This window comes from Hippocampus zosterae, chromosome 18, assembly GCF_025434085.1.
Source record: "Hippocampus zosterae strain Florida chromosome 18, ASM2543408v3, whole genome shotgun sequence".
In the NCBI taxonomy this organism is placed as follows: Eukaryota; Metazoa; Chordata; class Actinopteri; order Syngnathiformes; family Syngnathidae; genus Hippocampus; species Hippocampus zosterae.
This window is the reverse complement of record NC_067468.1, coordinates 4,811,658-4,837,495: the sequence shown is the minus strand read 5'-3', so window position 1 is coordinate 4,837,495 and position 25,838 is coordinate 4,811,658. Positions and strand designations below refer to the sequence as shown.

At 41.2% G+C, this 25,838-nt stretch overlaps 2 protein-coding genes across 4 annotated transcripts in view; both read right to left on the bottom strand.

Moving 5' to 3' along the window:
* LOC127590793 (protein turtle homolog A-like) overlaps positions 1-17,681 on the bottom strand; it is a 51,494-nt gene extending 33,813 nt beyond the window's left edge. The window contains exons 1-4 of one of the 2 annotated variants that reach the window (XM_052050227.1): positions 17,257-17,681; positions 6,126-6,220; positions 5,810-6,010; positions 406-552 (exon numbers count right to left, since the gene is read on the bottom strand). In XM_052050227.1, the coding sequence (XP_051906187.1) occupies positions 406-552; positions 5,810-6,010; positions 6,126-6,186 (409 nt within the window). In that variant the 5' untranslated portion in view covers positions 6,187-6,220; positions 17,257-17,681. The remainder of the gene's footprint in view (positions 1-405; positions 553-5,809; positions 6,011-6,125; positions 6,221-17,256) is intronic. The other variant, XM_052050228.1, reaches the window with a different exon arrangement.
* Positions 17,682-18,927: 1,246 nt separating this feature from the next.
* On the bottom strand, positions 18,928-24,378 carry LOC127590850 (transmembrane protein 230-like). 2 transcript variants are annotated; one of them, XM_052050348.1, is made up of 4 exons: positions 24,274-24,378; positions 23,827-23,938; positions 23,049-23,171; positions 18,928-19,957 (listed from the first exon to the last, which is right to left on the bottom strand). In XM_052050348.1, the coding sequence occupies exons 2-4, from the start codon at positions 23,902-23,904 to the stop codon at positions 19,817-19,819; spliced, it is 342 nt and encodes a 113-aa protein (XP_051906308.1). In that variant the 5' UTR covers positions 23,905-23,938; positions 24,274-24,378; the 3' UTR covers positions 18,928-19,816. The 2 variants fall into 2 exon arrangements, with proteins under 2 accessions (XP_051906308.1, XP_051906309.1); XM_052050349.1 differs by lacking the exon at positions 24,274-24,378 and adding an exon at positions 24,069-24,267.
* Positions 24,379-25,838: the final 1,460 nt, after the last annotated feature.

Sequence of the window (25,838 nt, the reverse complement as noted above, 5' to 3'; positions counted from 1 at the left end):
ATTGCAGCCAACTAGAGTGCGATACTGCATGTCATACCATCACAAACCTGTCGCGAAAGCACCCTCAAATGAAACTAAAGCAAAGGGGAAGATTTCATTTTTAGATGGATTATATAATTTAAATAATTAATATTTTTTACAAACAAAGTGCAGTAGCTTTTTTCCTGAAAATTAAAAAAGAAAATCAGTTAACTGTGAAGAAAACTATAGCTCAAAAGTAGCTTGTCAGTGACAATGTGTGGAATTCTACAGGAACAAACCACCCTAAAATGATACATTGTATCTAGATAATTATTATACTGTATTAACATTGTTCTGTGTCATACATGTGTCATAAAACGACAAGACACTAAATACTAATTTTGTAGTGTAGTTGTGAAAATGAAATAACAAGAACTGCCGTACCAATTACAGAAAGCATGATCCAGGTGCCGTTTTGAAGCTCCTCTGAGGGTTTATCGAATAAAAGGATGCGACACTCATACGGTCCCTGGTCATCCAGGAGCAGACCCTCCAGCTTTAGAGTGCTGATGTCCACCAGAGACACCCGCCCTGCAAAGACACGAGTGCAGGTGAACAGAATACAGCAGCAAGGGGACAGCATGCAACATTGATCTGATTGGATTTCGAAGGGATGAGATTTGTCCAACTGTCAGTGTAATCAGTATTATTTTGCGCTAAAACAGTATTTTGTTTTGGAGACATTGCCTGTAGCCCCCACATACACACACACAGTGCAAAAACCTAAAACAACACAGGCACATTCACACTCGGAAAGCTGATCTCTGAATGGTTGCCAGGTGATTGCTCCATTGACAGGTTAGTTCAAAGCATCAAGATGTATTATTTTTAGTATATATATTTTTTTTTTATCTCGAAAAAAAAAGGCACAAAGTAGTGCGGTCGTGTGTAGTATACAACACAATGTTCAAAGTTTATTGAGACTGCGCAGCAAGTGTTGCTCCTGACAGTCCGAGAAGAGCAGGAAGTTAACGTTATGTATGTTATTGGTGATAACACACACCACACCCTATTTACTTTTCCAGGCTGCCAAAGGGGACGAAATCCACAGAGAATATAAGGGAAGGTGGAGTTCAAATTGGGCAAAGTGCACTGTTTACCAGCTCAGTGTGATAAATAGGTCACCGTAGCACAGCGGAAAGATTGGGCTGGGCTAACAAACCTGCCTGGGAGGCATGTGATAAAACGACAGGGAAGTGGTGCTGCACTAAGGACATAACCTACACTGAAGCTTCTCTCGACTGTGAGAGATTTGAATCTGAGGTCAATTTGTGCGTGACGTAGGTGAACAGAGAAACACAAAGGATATATTCCTCCAACTATATCATAAATTATAGTATCTTGTTTAACATACTATCGTAACGTACTATTTGATACTGTTGTTTTGTTTTTTTGGTTTTAAAGTAGCAGTAATCCTCCTCAAATTTATGTCCAAATGCATCCAAATTAAAGAGAGGGTACACATGACACATACATCAAATATATATGGTAACATTGATTAGAGCAGTGTGTATAGTCTAGTGTCTAGTGTCTAGTGTATAGATGGCGAGCAGTGAACTGACAAAAACGTTCTTGTTGAATTTAGTCTTTTTTTTCATCAAGTGGTTGCATGATATGAAATGATCTGGATCAAGGTAAATTTTTGAAGTAGGCTCTAGATCTACTTGAAAAATGTCTCTGGGTGATTTTATTTGGCACAGGCGCTTGATGAAATTGAAAATGAATAAACAAAAGCAAATAAACAACAAAAACGTCTTGAAGTGCACCGTGTCCATTTAAACAGCGTTTGCACTCAGTAAATGTCCGCTTGATACTAAATTCCATAATTTCTCTCAAAACCTGCTGCCACGCCCATGCCAACCAGTCCGATATGTATGCCTGTTTCTTCACAATTAAAGCAACGCTTACATAAAAAGAATAAACCAGGGATAAAGTCCCATGTTTTGGGCAGACAAACCCCATTTTTGAAGAATGGGGTTTGTCTGCCCAAAACACACAAACAAAAAATCAAAACGAAACAAAATAACGATGAATAAAAAAAATCTTAACATTTTGGGGGAAAATTGTGGGGCCATTTTTTTAAGCGGATGTATTGTCGACTTAAAAAAAAAACGTATCTTAGGTCCAGATGATTTTTATTTCGTGCAGCCACCTCACAAAATTAAAATAAATAAATTAAACAAAAACATTTTGGGGTCTTCTAAGGTGAATCCGTGAGCACCAAACTGCAAGTTCCATTGTGCTGTACTACTCTTATCTACCATGTTTTATCAAACTTATTGGGACTGCTTGCACTTCAATTACACATTTGTTATAAGTCTTGTCTGCCCAAAAAGTAAAGTGAAATTTCAATATTCTGAAATTTTAAATTCGGGGCCAAAACATGAATAGTCAATTGATAACCAAACTTTTCCTGTAAATATAAGAAATGACTCCAAGGTAGTCTGAAAGCGGCACGGTTTGTGACAATGAAACACATTTAAAGTCTTGGGCAAAGATTCCTCCAATTTCGCCCTGTCGTCTCAATGCACACGGACTAAACCAAACACGCACCACTTGCGTCGACCATTCCCTCGTCTGCACATCTCCCTTCTGCTCACTGGCGCCTTTCAATTAGCTGACTGCTTCAAAATAATGTCTTCCATTTGGTGAATTCATCCATGTGAACACGAGCCCTCCCTCTTCCCTCCCCCCAAATTGCCTAAAGCAAAAGAGTTTCCAACCGAAGCTTTCTTTTTCAATACTTTGATTTTCCATACTATGACTAGGGACAGTGTGCAATTCATGATTTTGAACAAAAGATACTTTTACAATCGTTCTGCCTTGGCAGAGGTCTGCGACACAGAGTGATGATCTCGTTCTACTTTGTGTAGGTTTCACTTTCATCGAAAGTGTTGAGCAATGACAGATCCGCGTGTACGTTTGGGTTTCGGTGAGGCATGATCATTTTGGCATTTAAATCAACCGATCGTCCGTGGTTCTGTTGGAATGGGGAGGGGGCTGCCTGAAACAGGTGTGAATCATCCCAGTGCATACATTCATGTGTGTCTATGTGAGAGAGGAATCATATTCTCCATGTGAACAGTGTGCAAAACGTGAACATCTGCCCACAGTCTGTTCTTGCTGATTGCGACTGGATTTAATCAGGATGAGCTCACTAAAATCACAGATAGATATACAGCTGTGTTTATTTTTCATCGAGTATGGATGCAGGAGGACTCGGTCATGTTCACACAGCTGACACTACTCCAGTGATTTTCTTTCTTTCTTTTTTATACAGCTCTATCAAAACAAATACATTCAGAATCTTCTGGGATTTGTGAGCAATGAGTTACAAATCCATTTAATCCTACACATTGGTGAGTTTAAGCATTAGCTAACAATAAGATAACAATAACAATGATCCGCTGTTTGGTAGGCAACGCTGTCCGTTTATTTATTCATGATCTGGTGACATAGAAAAACAAGAGCGGCAGTCAACAGGGAAACCACAGTTGAACTGCGGCTCCCCCAAGCCAAACCCTAGTGACACCTGAGCACATGACCAGAGGAGGTGAAATCCACACCTGTTGTTTTTGAAAGCGCCCGTTTCCCATGATGCACCTGTTACTCCCACAGCCAAGTAGCTTTGTGAAGCAGCAGACTACAAAGCAACCCTTTCAAACTTTTTGTAAGGCTACAGGAGAGTCGTTTTTGTTTGTCACAAGAGCAGAGGGGGATAAGTTAATGGATGATTTACGGCCGGCGCAGTTGTAGATAAAATAGTTGCAACGTCAATTGCAGGACAAGGGTTAAAGAGATTTAGGGGGTCCTGAATAACAGCATGTTTCCCCACTTTATGTGACACTATAATATTCATTGTTATAAAGCATGAGGTGGGAGCACGTTGATGGATCAGACCCAAGAGTGAGCCCCAAAAGGTCGACTGTCGCTTACGGGCCTTGGCCAGAATTGAATTCAGCTTCACTGTCACAGAACAGTGATTCATCTCGTCAAAGTTCAAGATGAGTTTATTGACATGTAAATGTCCACGTGATATTTCCTGGTCCGATAAAGTGAAGGAGTGACATCCCACTCAGATGGGAAAAGAACTGATCCTTTGATAAACACAAAAAAAAAGTCTTATTGTTGCTCTCTTCTTGGCGTGGTGATTACCTACGAGTTCAATTTGTTGCTGAAGTCGTGCTAATGTAGTAACTTCACATTCCAATAATTCTGAATGCATTATTTATGAGTTGTTGTTTTTTTTTCTGATCCGGGGCAATTTATTCCAATGTTTTTAAAACACCCTCTCCAACGACACCGTCGTTGAAAAAGCATGGCATTTCGGCTCATTCCTACACTGCCTCGGGAAATCTCAATCTGACATTTAAATGTGCCACCAAACGCTTTCTCTTCATTTCCTTAAAGGCGTTGACAGACAGCCCAAATACACCCAAGTCGCACCAGCATGGACAATATTTCAGTCTTATCACCAAGATGGAAAACATTGTTTACACGTGTGTGATGAGTCACAGTGACATACAAAGCAATAAATCTCCCCACCTCAGAGAAACGCGAGACAACACTTGGGAAGGCCAATCAACAACTCCACAATGGAATACGAATGTAACGCCAAGTATCACATAGATGAATCATTGTTTTGGAGCCCAACAAAAGTTGTAACTGTCGTAGCAATTGATTAACTGGGAAATCGGTTCGCATGAGTGAAAATCAAAACTGGTCATTAGTGAGATTTTATTTTGTCATGACGTTAATGAATATTCATTGAACAAAGTAGTCGTTGCGTCATTTCTATGCTAGCTATGTTACTTTGTGATTTGTAACATAGCGCACCTTTTCAAATGCATCTCATGTGGCAGAGAATGCGATACTTAAAAGGGGGAGTCATAGCTACCGTATGGTTCCCGTTAGAATCGCATATTGGTGATTTTTTTTTTCTTTGATGATGGACCTTCACTTAGCAACATGATTCAGTTCGCAAGATGATTCAAATAAGGACACCAAAGGCATTAAAATGATCGGGAATGGTTAAAAGTATCTGTGAAAGAGTTATTTGGCGCAAACTGCACACTCCGTTGTTTTGCCTTAATAACCAGGAGCACTCTGATGTTATTAACTCATGACTTGGCAGCTAGGCTGTCTGAAGTTCCAACGTTGTCACTCTAACAAGACTTTTGTTCAAACATTTCCATGTCTTGCCTGCAGGAACCCAAAAGAGCACGTCGGTCAATTTTCAATTCAGGTACCAAGGTGGAAAAGAGAAGTACCGGTACTCTGACAAAAAAGGCCTATCTGAAACACCCAGTCATGCTTTTCTTTTGTCCATTCATTGTTGGTGATTTTAAAGGATAACCGCAGCTACACAAAAGTAATCCGAGTACGATAATCGTTTCCCCTGAAGTCATTTTGTTTTCTGGGCCGCGGGAACAAAAGATGACGATGCAACAAAAGTAAGGTTCTTCTAAATGTGGCTCCCACAGAGGCTGGTTTAGCAAAGCCGGAAAGGTGTGGTTGTGTCTTTTGTCGAAGAGCAGTGTTTTGTTGTACATTGCGCTCTTTCCGTGTAAATCACGGGGATTGCATGTCACACAGAGAGAGCCTTCATCATCGTTTTTGGATCCAACTTTTGTGTGATTTCATGAGGATCGCTAAAATGCATTCTAAAATGAGAAATATTCAGATTAAAACTCCCCCAATGGATCACAAATAAAACCGGACCGCTATGCTTCAGCGATCAACTGAGTAAAACCACACAGTTCAGCTGCAGTCAGCATTGTTTGCTCACCCTCATATTGTGGATGGACACGAGGAGGATAGGAGCCAAATTTGATCAACACGGGGATGTCGAGCCCTTGTCGCACCCATTCAACCACATGCGGTGTCCCGGATGACACGTCAGCTGAGTGGGGTGGACCAACGCTGCAAGTCAACTCAGCCACACCATTGACCTTTCCACACACCTCTGGCATTTTGCCATCAATTGTCCCTGTAGGGTTATGACAAGTAAAAGAATACATATGCTTAATTTTTTTACAGAACATGAGATTTTTTTGAAAAGGAAATATACCTTAAATGTAAAGTTGCATGAATAAAGTACTTACAGAATAGGCAAAAAAGAGCCGCCACTGACAGAGTCCGCCAGTAAGATCTTCCGGAGCCCATATCTGTCGTTCAGACCACCTGAAGCATGCTCAATCTGTTGGCAAAAAGCGCACGATTGTCACACTCGCATCAATAACTTGGCCGCGGACACACATTCGACCGTCTGTGAAACCACAACAGCTTGAGGTTCTATTTCTGTCATGATTTTCCAGACTCCGGGGAAGGAGCATTTTGATACATTTAATATAGCTTTCAATGATTGGATTTCATCCCATGTCATTACACAAATAGCCATATTGGCCTCAGTAGCCAGAAAACACCCCAGCCCTTATATCTTCCTATGAAAATAAATGTCACAAATGTCGTGTAAATCTTCCAGGAGTCATGTGCATAATGACATCTTAGTGTTTTATTTTGAGCACATCAACGAAGGCTTTTGGCTCCTGCGCCACTCAAGGGCCAAGATAAGCTAACCTCTTTATGGCTGATAGTAAAGCATCGACAGTTAACACTGGTGGAGCTACGCGGTGGACAGGAGTCTTTGGCGACCCCACATTTCGGGGAACATTGTCATAACGCTGATCTTTCCTGCCGTTTTCACATGGATGCAGTATTCCGAGATCCCTTGAAACTCTGCCATAATTCATTTACTGTCTCCAGTATTTAACTGTTTTATTCCCAATGATGTTGAAAAACGTGAAGAAAAGCTACTCCGACTGCCTCCCATGACGTATTCATACGTCATTTTCCTTTTTTGGGTGGGTGGGGGTGGTTGTAGGGTGTGATGCAGCCTTGGATGAAGGAATAGGCTTGCCTGCATTGTAAATAATTTAAAATCTGTCCAGCATGTGTAAGGGATCAGCCAGGATCATGCTGCAGAACAAGTAGAAGTAGTGGGGGAGGGATGTATGGGCGGAGTTGTGGACTAGAGTTGGATGGAGTAGCATGGAGTTAGTAGAGAATGCATTCGAACTAGTCGCCATGGAGTAATCAAAACGATGAAGTGATTGCTTTTGGGGAAGAAAATCTTGCAACATAAGATATCCTTTATTTCTCCCGCAATGGGGAAATTACAGTCAGAATTCAGAAAGGAAAACGCTGGGTAGGGAGAGGGGGGAAAAAAACATGAGGAGGGACATGGAGTTGCTGAAAGCTGCTGCAGTTGCTTTCATCCATACAAAAGTAACTTGCAGCCATCAAAGGAGGCTCCGTATGCACACACATCATCTGTTTTCATGATAAATCCACATCGCAACAAAGGTGCCTTCACAAAATGAAACCAGAATGCGGTGTAAGACATGTGTGCCCTTGTATCAGGGCAATTGCTTCATTTTGTCCATCCATCCACCCATTTTCCGATCCGTTTATCCTCACAATGGTTGTGAGGGGTGCTGGAGCCTATCCCAGTTGTCTTCGGGCAGTAGGTGGGGAACACCCTGAACCGGTTGCCAGCCAATCGCAGGGCACACAGAGACCAACAACCATCCGCGCTCACACTCAGACCTAAGAACAATTTTGAGTGTTCAATCAGCCCTGCCATGCATGTTGTTTTGGAATGTGGTAGGAAACCGGAGGACCCGGAGAAAACCAATGCAGGCATGGGGAGAACATGCAAATTCCACACAGGGAGGCCGGAGCTGGGATCGAACCCATGACCTCTGCACTGTGAGGTTGACACACTAACCACCACCGGGCCGCCCGCTTCATTCTGTATCACACCCCCAAAAAAATATGCATAAATTGTAATGCACTTGGCGGCCCAGTAGTCCAGTGGTTAGCACGTCGGCTTCACAGTGCAGAGGTACCGGGTTCGATTCCAGCTCCGGCCTCCCTGTGTGGAGTTTGCATGTTCTCCCCGGGCCTGCGTGGGTTTTCTCCGGGTGCTCCGGTTTCCTCCCACATTCCAAAAACATGCATGGCAGGCTGATTGAACACTCTAAATTGTCCCTAGGTGTGAGTGTGAGTGTGAATGGTTGTTCGTCTCTGTGTGCCCTGCGATTGGCTGGCAACTGATTCAGGGTGTCCCCCGCCTACTGCCCGAACACAGCTGGGATAGGCTCCAGCACCCCCCGCCACCCTAGTGAGGATCAAGCGGCTCGGAAGATGAATGAATGAATGTAATGCACTTACACATGCAAACAAACTCACTGAACTCCTTGATTACCTTCTGTTCATAGTTCTTTTCATCAGTTCAAAAGAGTGTAAAAATACTGTTTTCATGTTGTTTTGAGATGTCACAGCAAAACAATAGTGGTGCCATACTTGAAATTCCTTCCTTTGTAAAAAGGTATTTTTCTCTGTTTTTATTTTGTCACACAAAATGGAAATCTGATGAAATGTAGCAATTTTTTAATGCAGATTGCTAAAGAACAGAAAAGGAGAGAAACAACTTTTTTTCAGCTGAAACTGATTTGGATTCAATGAGTCAAAGAACATGTTCACAATTGGTCTGAATGCCAACTCGCTAACTTTTTCTTTCGCCAAAAACATTTGATTCTTATAGTCAATGTCAATTCATCCATAGCAAGCAAACAACATGGCTGCAAAGTCATTGTTAATAATACCATCCACAGTCATGGTTTCATGAAATAAAATGCACACATCTACTGATCTTGCCCATCACATTCATATTTGAAGTTTAAACATTTGGAATTGAGAAAACGTCAAGTTTTTCTGTGTGTCATTGTGCTTTTTAAATATGAACCGCATGAAAAAGACATCAAATATAGAATGCTAAAGGGTGTTACTAGTCAGTCACAAGTTATACAGCAGAATCACAGTCACCCACTCAATATGTTCTTCTCACTTCCCGGTAGGTGCTAAATATTGTGGCCAAAAATTTCAAAACCAATTACGATGCCTCGTATTCACACAACATGAATTGTTGAAAGACATTTCCCGCCAAAAGGGCATAGCTCGATCAGGGAGAGGAGTAATATACAGGAGCTTACACATTATCCTTCCAAGCCGTATCTACTTGTAAGCAAAGGTTTCCAGCCTCTGAGCTATTGTCACAGCTCTTTGGAAATGAAAGTCACATTGAGGAGCGCAAGGGCCACGCAAAGCATAATAACTGAGATCAAAAGACACCCTCCCCTGACGGGTGGCGATCCCGTGGGGATGACCCTCTTTGCTGACACCACTGTCTTTCACCGACGAGTAGACAAAATAGTCTTTCACAAAGTTTAATATACAGTAGTCCAATCCCTACTTGGACAAGAGGGTATTGACTCATGGTTGCCAATGTCAACCGAGTGCAATGTTTCTGTGCCTCACCAAATATGCTGCCAGGTGGGTTTTTCACCGAAGCAAGCAGGGCACGAGAAACTTCCTGGATGAGATGCACTTGCCCGTTGTGTACAAGATGTGAGTTGATGCTGGTGTCACAAAAAAATGGACCACACCTCGACCACTAAGAATTTGCAAGTAACCTTGAAAAGAAATGTTACCTTGGAGATTTTTTCAAGGAACTGCGTTAAAAGATTGAGAAAAGTTTAAAAATAAATACAATATTAAAAATTGAGAAAAGTTTTAAAAAAAATACAATGTGAAGGTCTACCGTCCCTCTGAGCTTTCCTGAAAGACAGCGGCGTCAATGTTTTCTTTGACTGTCAGAGCTACTCTCGTCTCAAATAACCCAAAGAAAGAGCAAAATGTTCTTCCAAAGAGCACTGAGCAGAAAAATAATTACCCAGATAAGAAAATAGCAAACGACGGTCGTCGACACATGACTGCCAGACGGCCTCTTGTCACATCCCTCGACATCATCAAGTATAGGACTGGCTCCAAAAACTCAACAAAAACAGGAACCATGTCACACTCACATCAATGGAGGATTTTCCCAAGCTGGGCCATGTGGAGATGAAACCTCAAGGAAATCAACTGTGGTAAAACTATTTTAACAAACATGAGAATTGATTAATTATATATTCCGAATTTGCATGAGGGAAGTTAATTAACCCTACCCCACCCCTATAAATAAGGTCAAATGAACTAATGGAAAAGATGGTCTTCGACATCAAGGGTACCCTGCTTCATTTTAAATGTGTGTGTGTGTGTGTGTGTGTGTGTGTGTGTGTGTTTGTGTGTAATATTATATACATATACATTATATATACATATATATATCCCCATCCATGCATCCATTTTCTAATGGGCTTATCCTCACAAGGGTCGCGGTGCGTGCTGGAGCCGATCCCAGCCAACTTTGGGCAGTAGGTGGGGGACACCCTGAACCGGTTGCCAGCCAATCACAGGGCACACAGAGACAAACAACCATCCATGCTCACACTCACACCTAGGGACAATTTTGAGTGTTCAATCAGCCTTTCATGTATGTTTTTGGGAATGTAGGATGAAATCTGAGTACCCGGAGAAAACCCACACAGGCAGGGGGAGAACTTGCAAACTCCACACAGCAAGGCTGAAGCCGGGATCGAATCCACGACCTCTGCACAGTGACGTCGACCAATGGACCACGGGTCCATGTGTGCATGCCTTTTGTCATGGGGTTGGGATGGGAAAAAAACTTGACGGGAGCAGACGGAAGCAGTTACAATTGGGGGAAAAATGTTGCATGAAATAGTGAGAGGATGATAGTGAGGAAAAAAAGGGGTGAAAATATGTCCAATGAAAGCGTATAATGCAAATTGTGTTGTTTGTGGCATGAAATTCTACTCCTGTGTCATCCTCTAATTAATACATACGTGTATTCTGTTGTATCAATAAAATAATTACAGGAACAGAATGGCTTCCGAGAGGCTGTTCATAAGCTGAATTGTTCGTAAATCAGGACTTGTTAAATTTCAGTTTCCAATCGCCGTTTGAGATCATTTAAAGAAAAAGTATGGTGGGTTTGTTGCAAGCCAATCACAAGACTCGTAGAACAAGCAATAATTTTACAATCACATTGACATCAATTCGCTCTACGGGTAATTTAGAGTCTTGAGCAATAAGCATGTTTTGTGGTTGTGTGAAGAAGCTACCGTCCGTGCAAAAACCCATTCGCGTGAAACGTGCCAACTACTAAACCGTCATCCTGGCCGAGAATAAATCTTGGTAGAAATATGTCAGACACTTGACATAGGCCATTGCGTTTTAAGCAGAATGTACTTTGCACTGGTTCTATCCTGCTGCAATTTGCGCCAAGTGCTCCAGCCAGCCAAGACTTCTCATTTCGGCAAGGTGGGCAACCTGTGTGGGTGACGTCGTCTCGTCGGTTACAATGTGGGCCGAGAGTTCGTCGGTGTGTGAGAACTACAAGTGCAGAGGCGAAACACGCATGAAATGATGAATGAAGAAGGCCTTCGACAGCTTTCTCTGTAAAAGAGGAAAAAAATCAAATGCAAGAACAGCGGTAGAGCTCAAAGGTAGAAAATTCCAGCGATAACAAAAACATGACCGAATAAAGCCATGATAAGCTGATTAGCAGCGTTAACACAGCTTAGCCATATTGTTGACCACTGAGCTAAACACTAACCAACACAGTGCTGAAGCAGCAAACCTCACTATAAAAAGAACAGGTCAACACCTCAAGGAAAAATCTTCCATTAAAAGTTTGGGTGTCAAAAAAATACTGCTACAGTCTGCCATAAAACAAATGCAGACAATATATTGTGTGGAGGTTTTTATCTCAGAGAAACAGACTCTCCGCATCACAACACGCATCTGAAATATCGTAACTCGATTACCAAACATTTTAAGGCTAATTTGAGTGATAGCATACTTTTTGTTTCTTTTTCACTTTATAAAATCACTTGATAACGATCCGAGGGAGAACAGACTTTCCAACACTTTCTGCCACAACCAATCTGCATCGCAAAGATGTTTAATTTGTGAGCACGATGTTGATGGACACTTTTATTCCACTCGGCACGTTATAGCGGAAATGAAAGAGTTTGCTTTTTGCAGCAGGAGTTAAAAAAAAAAAGTTGTCAGCGGAGTTGCTCGCTCGGAGAACAAGAGCAAATGGAGGAGAGCGTGCAAGCCATAAATCTTTGGGAAAATAATAACTCACTTTTTGTCAAATATGAATTAGGCAGTTGAAGTTAGATTAACGATGCGTGGCATATTTTCTTGATTGCAGTCTGCCACAGCGTCAATGTGATGAAAATACATCACAATGTGGTAGCAAACTTTCTGAAGCCTTTTTTCCTGATGGCCTCTCGCCATTATGATGCACCACAACATCATGATGCATACAGTAAACCGATGGCAACACGCACGGCAACAATAAAAGGAAATGCATCCTACTTAGATGTGCATGTCTTTCAAACTGCACTGAGTGCCGTTAAGTGGGATTTTGACACATTGTCCGGTAATTAGTGGAAATAAAAAAAAATAAAAAAAACTTCAGCATCAACCTCTGTGGCCTCAAATAATGCCAATATTGTACGTCTGTACGATACTTGGTACTTCTAAAATAATCCGATACTGCACACTGATACCCTATGGCCAGCCTGACAAACCTTACAAGTAAAAGCCATGTCAGCTATGCGGAGCTTTGTGTTTTCAACTCGCTGCATTTTGCACTATCCACATGTGTACATACATCCGCCAGTCTACAATTTTCTTCGTCACATTTCTTCATCTACTGTATGTATTCCATTGTCCATAGTGTCCCTTAGTGTTCAGAATGCGACAGTACAAAACTTCACTCAATTCAACTTAATTTATACGGCACTTAAGCAATTGCAGGTAAAAAAAAAAAAAAGTGATGTACACTTTCAATGCTATTTTAAAAAAATGCTATTCACTTAACTCAAATTCCTGCAAATGTCCAGTTATGAATGAAAATGACTGATTGAAATCATTGGTAAAATTTCCCATGTCACTGTGTTAATTTTTTTTTGGTTAGGGCTCGAATATTTTTCAGGCAAATATTACTGGTTATGATGTTTGACAGATTTCAATTTTGAGAATGAATAAAATGCTGATAGAAATAAAGATAGAAACAGTTGACTTTTTTTACAGTACTTTGTTCTTTAATATTTGTTTACTTTTACAATATAGTGAACATTTGCAGATTTTATTTTTGGGGCGGTGGCGGGGGACATGTTTGAACATCATTATCTGTGTCTTATGTTGTGATTGTGTTCATGGGTAAAATAAAGAAATAGATCGTTTGGGTTTTGCTTTGTTTTTTTTCAGATTTTGGAAACGCTCATTAATTAAATTGGCTGACCAATTAGTCGATCGGACCCAAGTTTTTGAATTAGTTGTACTTTTGTTCTTTGTTTGGTAGCCCATACTAACAAAAGAGCTGTGCGAGCTCATACTCTCTTTTACCAACAAGACTCACTTTACATCGGCGCTGTTAGAAACGTATCAATTGAACAAGATTGTTCATGTAGACAGGCGAGGAGAAATGTGAGAGCATGCAGTCTCACCATTTTTTATTTTGGGGCTACAGTGGAACTCAAACTAAGTCGTTTGGATGACTGACTGCTGATACTAATTACAACAGTCATGCACCACGCAGCGAGCTGTTTCATGTTGACCCCTCTCGCGCCGAGAAATAGGGTAACCAAAATGTTAGAAAATATTCCCTGATGCAGTAAACTACAAACCAGATGAAAAACAGTTTACCGCTGAATAATTCTCCAGAAATGTCAATCAAAGGTTGAGTAGTTTCACTTTGACTTTTCAGATCCTACAATCTGTTACAAATGGACCTAACCTCGTGGCCCGTTCAAATTTAGTTTTTCCAAGAATAAAATAGGATAAAGGGTCAATCACTAATTGCAAGGTTGACGTCACTAGATTTGACCAGACTGATAACAGGCGTCCCCTCCTCATAGCCACTACATTTTGTGTACGTATGTTACTGTTGAATATGAACCAAAAAGAAGACTTAATTAGCATTTTCTTTTCATGGCTGGGCCTCAGTCTAAAAGGCTGAGAAATAATTACACAAGCTGTCAACAGCCGCAGAATGTCTTCCAACACAGTCTCACGCTTCAACAAACGGCGCAACATTCAGGCACGTGTTCACAAAGTCAAAGTGAGTGCGAAGGGTGAAAGAGCCACTGCAATGTACCTTTTTATCGCTGTCGGACTTGACATGCCGATCCCTCTATGACCCTCCCTTCACCTTTTGAACAAGCTTTCTGAAGTTTATTCATGAACGCACAAATAGATCCAAATGGAGAGTGGCTGCTGCAATGATTAAGCAGCGGGGACTTTCCCTATTTGGCACGTAATGATCACTTGATTGTCTAGTCTCTTCCAGTTGACTGCCCCTCAATAACTCATCCAAATTAAGTTGAATGGATGAGAATAAAGCAAGCCTGCAGAGTAGCCGAAATGTGAAGGGGAACAGATCAATCCAAATGTTGTTTATGACGTTAATTTAATGTATACAGCAAAATAATTCAGACATCCAGAAAAACGGGGATTGCGTAGTTAAGTGTGGGAAAGGAAGCAAAAGGGAAAACTATGGCAGACAGCAAGAATGCAGGTATGAAGAAAACTCATTACATGGCGAGAAAACGATTCAATCTGAATTGATGCTGAAAAGGTGTCAATCGACGCAACCTGACGAGTTGAAACACATGGCATGGAAACATAGCAGAGACCGGTGGTTCTTAACCTTGTACCGAACCCAACCAGTTCAAATGCAGATCCACCGAACCCTTAGTGAAAAATAAAAATACCATTCGAGAAGTGTTCCTTCAGTTTTGCCGGTGCGAGACTGGAGTTGCTCAACTTGGCATGACAAATCATTCGTTCCGTGATGCATTTGAATCCATGTTGTACATGTACTTTCTTTTTTTGCTCGACGTAGCATGTGTTAAAACATAAAAAAAAAAAAAAAAATCGCACGACGTACTATCACGACAGTCACACGTTGAGTACTCGAGCGAACTAAATTTCCCGCAGCATTGATTGGACAAGCAATGTATTGTGATCATCTGCAGCCAGTGACGGCCACGCGGGTGTGTCATGGCAAGTCTCCGTCGAACCCCCTGAGACTGATTCACTGAACCCCTGGGGTTCGATTGAACCCAGGTTAACCACTGACCTAGACGTTGCCTTGACATTTGCTTCTTACGTCCACATGCATAAACATAAGCATGGTGACAGCGCAAAAAAAAGAAACATTTAAAAAGAATCATATTTGAGAAGGTGATTCGCAAGAGAAAGCCCCCCCCCACACACACACACACACCTCCTCTGTCTCCTGTTGATTTATCAACTGCAACAAATAGAGACGGTGACAGAAAAGCCGCAGGAAAAGCGCCAGTGGTGCTGTTTTAATCTACATAAGAAGAGAAATGGAGGAGCAGCTGATTGATTGTGCCTCTGGAACACATCTATCAGCAGTTCTGCCTCCTATAACTGTGAAGGCTGCAATAAAGGGGAGCCGACCTTTGTTGTTGTTTTTTTCATTATAATTTTTTTTTGTTATTAAATACCATTTCCTCTCTTATGAGTTGTGCCTCTGTCTGTTCCTGTCAAAGCCAAGCAAATACCCTTTCATATTGTCCTAGGTATTGATTTAAACAGTGAGTACACTGTATCCTAAATGGAAAATGAATCACTCTTTGCTCACTAAAAGACTTTTTTAAGGCGCCTCTTGACACGAAGTTCAATTGGACATTAACTCCGGAGTAAAATGAAAGTAGGGAGACCAAAAAAAATAAAAACACCCCACGATGAGATGGCTCCAAAATAGAATGAACACTATTTAGTAGAAGGAACACATCCATCCATCCGCGAGACCACTGAATCCCAATCTTGATTGAACTGAGGCAAAGTTTTTGTTTGAAAAATCGCACGGCACGCCCCCACACAAAAACGTCACCAAAAATGGATGCACGTCAATTATATATGCCGACTTTCTTCCATGTAAAGGATGACCATTGGTTTGTTCTGCCTGTTATTATAAATCGTTGGCGTAGACAGATGAGCAGAGATATGTTATTTGTTATTAATGACCATCCATTTATCCATTCATGTGACAACATTCTGTGCAACTTATCGTGTGCAGCGTCATTGATGGAGTTGACTCTATTCCAGTTAAACACACCCTGAGGAATGAATCACGAGGAAGTACGTTTCTAACTTCATCCGCAAGTTCAAGGCAGGAATTGGGTCATTTTTTTTCCACTGTAACTTTCACTGAAAAAGGTTTTTTGTTGAATTTACCCAATTTGATTCTGTCAAGTGATGACATAAATGATCTGGATCAAAATAAGTATTTTTTTAGGTAGACGAACCATCTATGTAAAAATGTATCCGGATCCAGGTGATTTTATTTTGCGTAGCCACTTGACCAAATAAAATTGAGTAAATTCAAAACACAATTTTTTCAGTGTATTTCAAAATGTGTCTCAAAAAAATATTCATTGGTACTGGGTATATAAGTTGCCACACAAAACCAAACAGTTTAGGTTGAAGTCGATAAACAAGCCCCATCTCGTAAAAAAAAAAAAAGGTGACAAGACGCTTGTGTTGAATTCTTTAAATATGGAACAATCAACGTTTAAACATTTGTTCAACTTTGACCAAACTTTTGTGACCTCAAGACTCCAATCAAGTGAAGGCTTTAAACTCATTGATAATTAGAATTTGTGATGGCAATTCCACAACATCAATTGGGTTTTATTCACACAATTTAGAAATAATAAAAGACTAGACAAAATGCTGTTAAATTACAGAAAAAGCCATTAAATGCATGATAGTCAGAGGATGAAGAACAATGAGGGTTTTCCGGTTTCACCTTGAAGTGCTTTTAAGAAAACGTGTCAAGCTTTTCCAGCACCTTGCAGCAGTGCTTAAATACCTTGTACAGTTTAATTCATCAAAAGGAATATTATACTCCGTGCTGTAAAAGGCCAAGTAAATTGAAGAAGAAAGAAGGAAAACAACAAATTAAGATACTGTTAGTATTTGCAGTGAGTAAATTTTACTCTCGGAATATGTTGCCTAAAGGTTACATTTAGGGGCTTTAAGGATATTAAGTAAGACGTTGGCCCTTATGTAAAAGCTAGATAATGAATAATAACTTAAAAACACAACACTAAATTGAAGCTATTTTCAAGAACAGCCGAAATAAACCCTTGTAAATATAATATATATAAATCTATATATTCAAAGGAATAGTGTGGGCATTTAAACGCACCATACCTGCAGCTTGACAAGTGGCGGCCTCGGTGTTACTCTCGTTTTCTTTTTTCTATTCTTTATAAATGTATCCTTCGAATGTTCGGTTCAATCCGGATGGAAGTGAGTCATCGGGAGAATTGAGACTCGGTTCTTTGTTGCTCTTAGAAACGAGCTGCAACGTGATACCTGTGGCGCATGAGAGCAGGTAACAGGTGTCTGTTTCACATCTAGGTGACTAGTGAGCTACCCGCACCACGCTGCTCTCGTGTCCTCCCCTTCCTCTTCCCACGAACGCCCTCCATTTTGTTTGTTTTTAGAAGTCACATTTCTATCCGAAGCCCGCCCGTAATAGCCGACCCAGACGCAGACACTTCTCTGGTGTGCAGACGAGTATTTTAAAACAAAAATCGCGCTAAATCCCCGACAGAAGCGACCACAAGAGGGTGTCATTGCCTTTGCACTTAAACGGGAAGTGTCACGCGCTCTCTGGACCAAAGTATTGGTACAATGCACCAGTACAACTACGAAGCATCAATCACCAGTCAAACAGAGAACATGTCATTTCTGTGGCCCCCACACTACCGCTGACGTTTTTCTAAGAACACTAACTTTGAAAGTCAGTTCAATTCGGACCAAAAATAGAAGAGAAAATCATAACTTGCAAATATTAATTATATTGGTCAACAAATTTGTTCTATTTTTTTTTCAATCTGAGGGTTAAGTACGTATTTAGTCATATTTATAAATTAAGCGTTAGGCTCAGCAACAGGTAGATTTTAATGTTTTATTGTTCAAATTTAAAAATAATTAAAATATAGAAAGACCCGATGTGCTTGGAAAAAAAGAAACCTATTGAGGTCAGCATCAAAAATACATTGAGCAACACATAAAGTCAACCCCAATTCTATTCTGCTGTTGGCCAGTGTTATCAATCAATAATAAGACCTCCCCTGAAATTATGTTATAACCACTTCAATATTTCAAAACAAAGTACTTGTTTTATTGTCTGTGATTGACTGGCAATTCAGGGTGTTCCCCAGCTACTGCCCGAAGAGAGCTGAGATAGATTCCAGCAAGCCCGCAACCCTCGTGAAGAGAAGATTAGAAAATGGATGGATGGATGTTTTATTGTCTCCACAAGGAGTCACACATTTCCTTTGACAAAGGCCAACAATGATGTCATGACGCCAAAAGAAAACTTATGCATAATGTTTCTTTGTACTGCGCCTCACCAATTGGCAGCCAGTGTGGCTCCACATTTTGTACATACCAGAATCTGCCACTGTGTGCAGTGAGTAAAAAAAAAAAGTAAAAAAATTGCATATGTGTGTACTTCAGGACGTCGATTACTTCTGGGAAGACTTTTTAAATGAGAAGATCTGCGTCTGGGAGGAATGTTTTTCCATGGCAGTGCTTATCCAAGAAGACATAACTAGTGTAAGCATTTTAATGCAATTTTTGTGTTGCTATTTTGTGGAAAGTGAATGTACTGGTGTTTTAATTAGGTTTGTTGCTTGTTTGTATAAATAGGATGCGAAAAATCAGAGCTTTATAGTATTTTATTCCTTCCCTTATCTTTCTTTACTCAACCAGTACATATTTTTTTCTACGTCAACATAGCATACATTTAATTGTACTTATTTCCCAGTAAAAAAAACTAATCTTATTACTGTGAAATAAAAAACGGACACCATTTAATTAAAAAAGAACAGTGAATTTATTTCATTAAATAGCTCACCATTCAAACGTATTCAGTCTACAAAATAGCATACACAAATATATTTGTGGACCTATTATAAAGGAACAGCATTTAAAAAATACATAATTTTATGAAACATTCACACTTTGCATTGCGGTGCAAATACTTTGGGGCTAGACCTGCTCATCCATAAGGACAATATAGTGGAGAGCTGCTCCTCTTTTTTGTGACTAATGTTGTGGTGCCCTGAAGGAAGGCACCGACACTCCCTGCCCATCCTGCACATCCCATGTCAGCTCAGGGGTGCAACACTTTAATGTGGCGTCTCGTGTGCCTGCATGTTTGGTATGATGCTGTGAGTGGCTTGCCACAAAAACACAGAGCCCAGTATAAAATGAATTCCATAATCATAAATTAATTTGAAACAATAAACGCATGCAAATACTTCCTTTTAAAGAGTTACGCAACCCAGATTCTCAGTAACAAAACAGCAGATGAGCAGTAAGAGAAAACAAAAAAGTAGTGTTTTGCATCAATTTAACATGTTTTCAGTCTGCAGTCAGGATTTTGCCCTTTCTAGAGGTCATTTTAGAACAGCACAATGTTGCTGGTGTGATGGAGGCAGACAAGAAGCTGTTCCGCTTTGCTTGACGTTTTCTCACTGTCACTAAGGTTTTCCCATTTTCTGGAGCAAAGCAGACAGAACCATAGAGATTACGTTTAAATCTGGCAGAGTCCACCTAGGGATAAACATAAGTACCATTTCTGCAGAGTGCCATACTTTTGTCTTTTGTCTGATACACTGGAGAAAGAAAACAGCAGGCGGGCCTTAATGGATACATCTGGTAAGGGAGTGTGGATAGTCAGCAGTTGTGGCTCCAATCAGTCACCAAAATCTGGGATGTCATCATAGGAGTAACCTCGGTATCCCTTGGCGGCATAGTAGGCGATTCTCAAGTGGTAAAATCCAGGAAGGAAAACAAGAAGGCCAATGATGATGATGGGGATGGTGCGATCTGGGTGCTAAAGATATACAGTACAGTACAAAGCAGACAAAACAGAGCATGCATTGGTTGAACCAAATTGGCTGCTTTTAAGTGGGCACTGGGAGAGCGCCTTCCACCTACAATCGTGCGTCTGTGTATGACAACCCCACCACCCACACACACTGCAGTTGTGCCGCAGTCAGAGCGGTGCCATTAAAAATATATTGAAGCTGATTAAAAATAATAATGCATTCAATAAATTGATTTCAACAATGATTCTGAATGTTTGATGTGAGCTGTTGCCATATTTATGAATGAAACGCAATGATATCCAGCAGACATCTGTCTGCCTGCGCTTGGATCAAATCCAGAGAGGAGGCATTCCTTCCCTCGGACGGATACACATTTTTGGGACTGAGGACGAGAAGTTTTTTAAAGTGCACAGACTATGCAAGGACAGAAGTGGGTTTTCGTCCGTCCCTTGAATCGTCCCTAACCGGGTTAAGAATATGGTGTCAGGAGGCGAAATAACAAGGCCAGAGGGTAGCCTAACACTGTATTTTCTTATCATCTCAACAGTATTTTTATAGCAACACTGCCACCTAGTGTACAGTAAGACAACATAGAACGCCTTTATGAAGAGGAAAACACCCGAAACGACTCAGGCAGTCATTCTAATATTTTCAGAGGTTGATGTGAGCATTAAGTAAAGAAGTCGGCATAAATTTTGGTGACTATCAATCACAGTTTCGTCATGCAACTCAGGCTCTGGTGACCGGAGGGGGGGAGGCGGGCGTACTGGGACGGAAGCACTTTAAACGGACAAGGATGGCCGGGGACGCAGGGCGATTATTATATGAATAAAGACAGAGGGATAATGACAGAAGGGTACCCAGGTCGCGGACACAGGACAGACCGGCATAATAGGGTAAAGTGCCCATCCATCCATTTTCTGAACCGCTTTATCCTCACAAGGGAAACGAGGGGTCCTGTAGCCTATTCCAGCTGTCTTCGGGCAGTAAGCGGGGGGCACCCTGAACCGGTTGCCGGCCAATTGGAGGGCACACAGAGATGAACAACCATCCGTGCTCACATTCACACCTAGGGTCAAGTTAGAACAGGGGTGTCAAATTCATTTTTGTCACGGGCCACATTCTAGTTACGGTTTCCCTTGGAGGGCCGTTATGAATTTTGAGAAAGCACATAAATGATATATTTAATACCCTCTATATATTCCATGCACAGCCACAACAAATTGCTGAATAACTAGTTTTCAAATAAGTCAAGAATAATGACTGTTATTGTGGACTATATAGGAAAATTTGAAACTTTGGTTCGGACAGCAAGCATCATGGAACTTGACATGCTGGATTTGCTTTCGCGAGCCACATAAATTGATGTGGCAGGCCAGATTTGGCCCACGGGCCTTGACTTTGACACTGGTTATTTAGAGTGTTCAATCAGCCGGCTATTGGCGGCCCGGCAGTCCAGTGGTAAGCATGTCGACTTCACAGTGCAGAGGTACCGGGTTCAATTCCAGCTCCGGCCTCCCTGTGTGGAGTTTGCATGTTCTCCCTGGGCCTGCGTGGGTTTTCTCCGGGTACTCCGGTTTCCTCCCACATTCCAAAAAACATGTGTGGCAGGCCGATTGAACACTCTAAAATTGTCCCTAGGTGTGAACGTGAGTGTGGATGGTTGTTTGTCTCTGTGTGCCCTGCGATTGGCTGGAAACCAATTCAGGGTGTCCCCCGCCTACTGCCCGAAGTCAGCTGGGATGGGCTCCAGCGCCCCCCCGCGACCCTAGTGAGGATCAAGCGGTTCGGAAAATGGATGGATCAGCCGGCCATGCAACTTTTTAGAATGTGGGAGGAAACCAGAGTACCCAGAGAAAACCCATGCAGGCACGGGGAGAACATGCAAACTCCACACAGGAAGGCCTGAGCCAGAATCGAACCCACGACCTTTGCACTGTGATTCCGACGCGCTAACGACTCGCCCACCGGTTAAGTGTCCATATCTGATCAAATCCACAAAAATTGCACCGTGACTTAGACTTGCTTTTCTGTCACCAAACTATTGGGTGGGCAAACGCCCTCGGTGCCCTGGCATGTCCAGCGTGGCATAGCGCAGTCTCCCAAATCCCCAAATAACCCAGCATGAAAATCAAGATGCACAAATTTAAACCCTGAACGCACATGCGCCTGTCCATAAAACTAGAGTCAGTGTGTCACAGAATGTCATTAGGTTACCCTATCTTTGCCCTCTTATGCACTCAACTCGAAACATGATTTCTCCCCTCATCCATTGTCGAAATATACTGTTCATGTGTTTTTTTAAATGGCTTTGCCTCGATGTCAGACAGGATTTTCTGCAAACACCATCTGTAGTCTGGAAAGCCTCCTACTGATAATTACAAATTTGATACATTCAGACTGTTATCTCCCACATGGGGATGTGAATTTCGGAAGTAGAAAGCGCAGCAGGGGATCCACGGGGGTTGGCACCCTAGGGTCTAAAACATCAGACTCATATTTTAACATACACTAAACTGTGGTTGCCTGGAAAGGAACATTGACGAAACGTGGCAGGAGGACAATAAAACGCAGAGGCAACTCGTTAATTACAACTATTTTTAAAGCAGGATTGACTGCAGCGGGAGTGTTTTAATTACCGTCGTGTTTGAAAGCTTGGCACAGGATCTGCTAATTAAAAATAGTGTTTTCTACAAAAACATACCAGTTTACAGATACCTTTTCAGCCATCGATGGAGGCCTTATTAACATAGAGAAACGCTGCCGCAGACAGCATAATGCAGAAAAAAAATTATATATATCAGACTTTTTGCCATGTTACCAAAGATCACAAATAGACATGTTTTGTGCAAAACCCAGAGGATAGTTTTGAAAAAAAAAAAAAGCCAAACTATGAATAAGGTGTCCACTGTAGTAATGAAAAAATATCCATTATCTTACACAAGAGCAGTACATCAACAAACAAAAGGGCATTCACGCTTCAGTCAATGTTGTTCAAATTGAGTGTGTTTTGAAAACTGACTTCAGATGGCAAAAAAAAAAATCAAGGAGTTGAAATAAGCACATTTGTTTTGTCTGCTGTTTGAATGAGCTCACCTCCACCTCAATAGTGCCTGACAGAAGAAGGGCCCCGAAGATAACGAGTAAGGAGCCAACCAAAAACAGTAAGACTGCCAGTGTGATTGCCTTGTAGGGGATCCTTGGATGACTTTTCTTAAACTGCCAAGCAACAAATTACAAGTCACTTTACACATTAATCATTTCCACATCATTTTCCAGATCATCAGTCTGCTTCCCGGAACGACGACAGAAAATCAAAGAATAATTGCCAAAACAGAGGATTTGGGACAATTTGAAGTTAAACAATGACTCGAAATAATTAGTCGATTGTTCAAACACTTGCCGATTTAATTTGATGACTGATGAATGAATCAACCCGTGTATACTTCACTGTATTAGAGTATTGATTGTTGTAAATAATAGTAAGAGATATTCAGGTGTTTAAAAGAATTGCATATTTCATCATGACTCCTTTGTGCAAGTGGGGCCTGCAATTTCCTCCACAACTGCCCATAGATGTTGGGAAATTACTGAAATAACCGGAGACCGATGGTAAACACAATATAGAACGTGACGGAAAAGTAGGTGAGTCATGAAACTGAAATGGAGGTTTTGTTGGAGTCATGATCCAATAGTACCACGATATCCTTGCGGCATAATTCTTCAATGTCTGCTATGGTTTCTATTTGAAACCCAACCCTAGTTTGAAACACTACTTTGAAACCGTGACCCTAGTTTGTGTCCATATGTCTATTTTGTCCAGCATGTTTGCAACAAACGCTCAACCAATCAGTCGAAGAAGTGAAGTTGCTACCTGTAATTCAATGTATCCGTCATTGTCTGCAGCAAGACGCGAGTACTTGACCTTGTTGAAGCCGCCAGCATCGAACATTCTGCCTCTGCTTGCTTTCAACTGAGCAAAGAAACTGCAGACACACACGCGTGCGCGCGCACACGCGCACACGCGCACAAAATAAAAATACTCGCGCGCAACAGATTATGTTCTGAGTGCAAGAAGCACGGCTCCTGTTTTTTTTTTCTTTTGCACTTTCTCACCTTTGCCACAATAGCTGAATCTGCGTTTACTTTTGCTTTGTGCACGCTGATTGAAGCCAAGCCATTCCGGAATACAGTACAATGAATTGAGATTCAAAAGCGATTTTTGCTCATTCTATCCATCAGCATACAGCAGGAGGTACGTATTATTGGTTCATGACTCATACCATACATGACACTTGTACACTGCGGTTTTCTGGCATACCTTCGGCTGCTATGTTTGCAGCAGCATGTTAATCCGATCCTTGCGACTGTCGTCCACTTCCTCGTTGCCCTAGCTGCGCATGCGTATTGGCTCAAGAGCCTGTGAACGTTGACAGAAGTTTATTTTAACGACGAACCTTCGATATAATTACTTATCAGTAATTTAGTCATCTTTTTTTAATATTTCCAATGTACAACACAATACCCATATTCGAAAAACATAGAGTCTAAACTTTAGATTAGTGTCAAGTTTAGACTCTAAACCAGAGGTGGCAAACTCATTTTTGTCAGATTTTAGTTACTGTTGCACTTGGAGGGCCGTGATGACTGAAACCATATAAAGAAGTCAATAATAACTTTTGATTCAATTAGTGTTTAAGTTACTATCATGAGAGGTTTAGGAACAAGGAAATGCTTTGAATATATCTCTTATTTATTCCATATGAGAATAAAAAATTTTGGTAGACATTTTAAAAAGGATCATGTAAATTGACATGTTTGTGCTGCTTTCATGGGCCACATCAAATTATATGGCGGGCCAGATCTGGCCCCTGGGCATTGAGTTTGACACCTGTGCTCACAACTGTCTCAATCTGCGATTGTGAGCGCAAATGGTTATTCATCTGTGTGTGCCCTGCGATTGGCTGGCAACCAATTCAGGGTGTACCCCACCGACTTCCAGAAGACAGCTCCGATAGGCTCCAGCACGCCCACAACCCTCTTGAGGATTAGAAAATTGATGGATGGACGGATGGATCAGAATAAGAACAAACACCGGGAGGGAAACACAGCTGACATGGTCTTTTATACAAAGGAAAGAAATTGTTCCATTCAAACATAAAGTGAACTGCTTGCCACCAGTTCAAGCTAAATCACATGGCAGTGGGTGCATTGTAGAGCTGCTGAAATCTCATTCGTGTTTTTAGAAATTTAGAAAACCAAAATACTTGCAGCAAAAAGAAATTATTCAAGTTTGGTAACGAAGTCCAGCGTATAATTGCACGCTTTGGGCACTCTCTTTTGTCCTTGTCCTTGCAGAACAGATGATTTATTGATTCAGTTTTCAGGGCTAAGTTTAATGAAACAAGAGTAATCATTTCAATGTAATGTAATTTGCCCATATGTAAATACATTCCAAGATTAATTCTGTTGTTGTCCCCCCCAACCCACGCTCACCCCCAAAAAAAGACTCTAGTACCGATGGATTTGAGCAACTTTTCTGAGAATTTTCCAGCATTTTTGTTTGTTTGTTTGTTTGTTTACAAACAACCTTGTCAACACAACAAATCGCCACTGTTTAGGTCATGTTTCTGAATGTGTAAATAGTTCAAAGTGTAACTCTTTATTGCAAAAACACATTGTTGGAGCTCTTGAGGTACACAGTACATGAAATGGAATGCAGCTCAGGGCATGTCTTCATTCTCTGATGGCGCAAGTAACCTACAGGCACAAGTAGCCGATAGGTTAGGGTTAGAGTTAGGGTTGGGTTAGGTTTATCGTTATGGGAGTTAGGGTTAGATTAGGTTTCGGTTTAAGGGTTAGGGGTAGGGGGTTTGGGTTATGTTC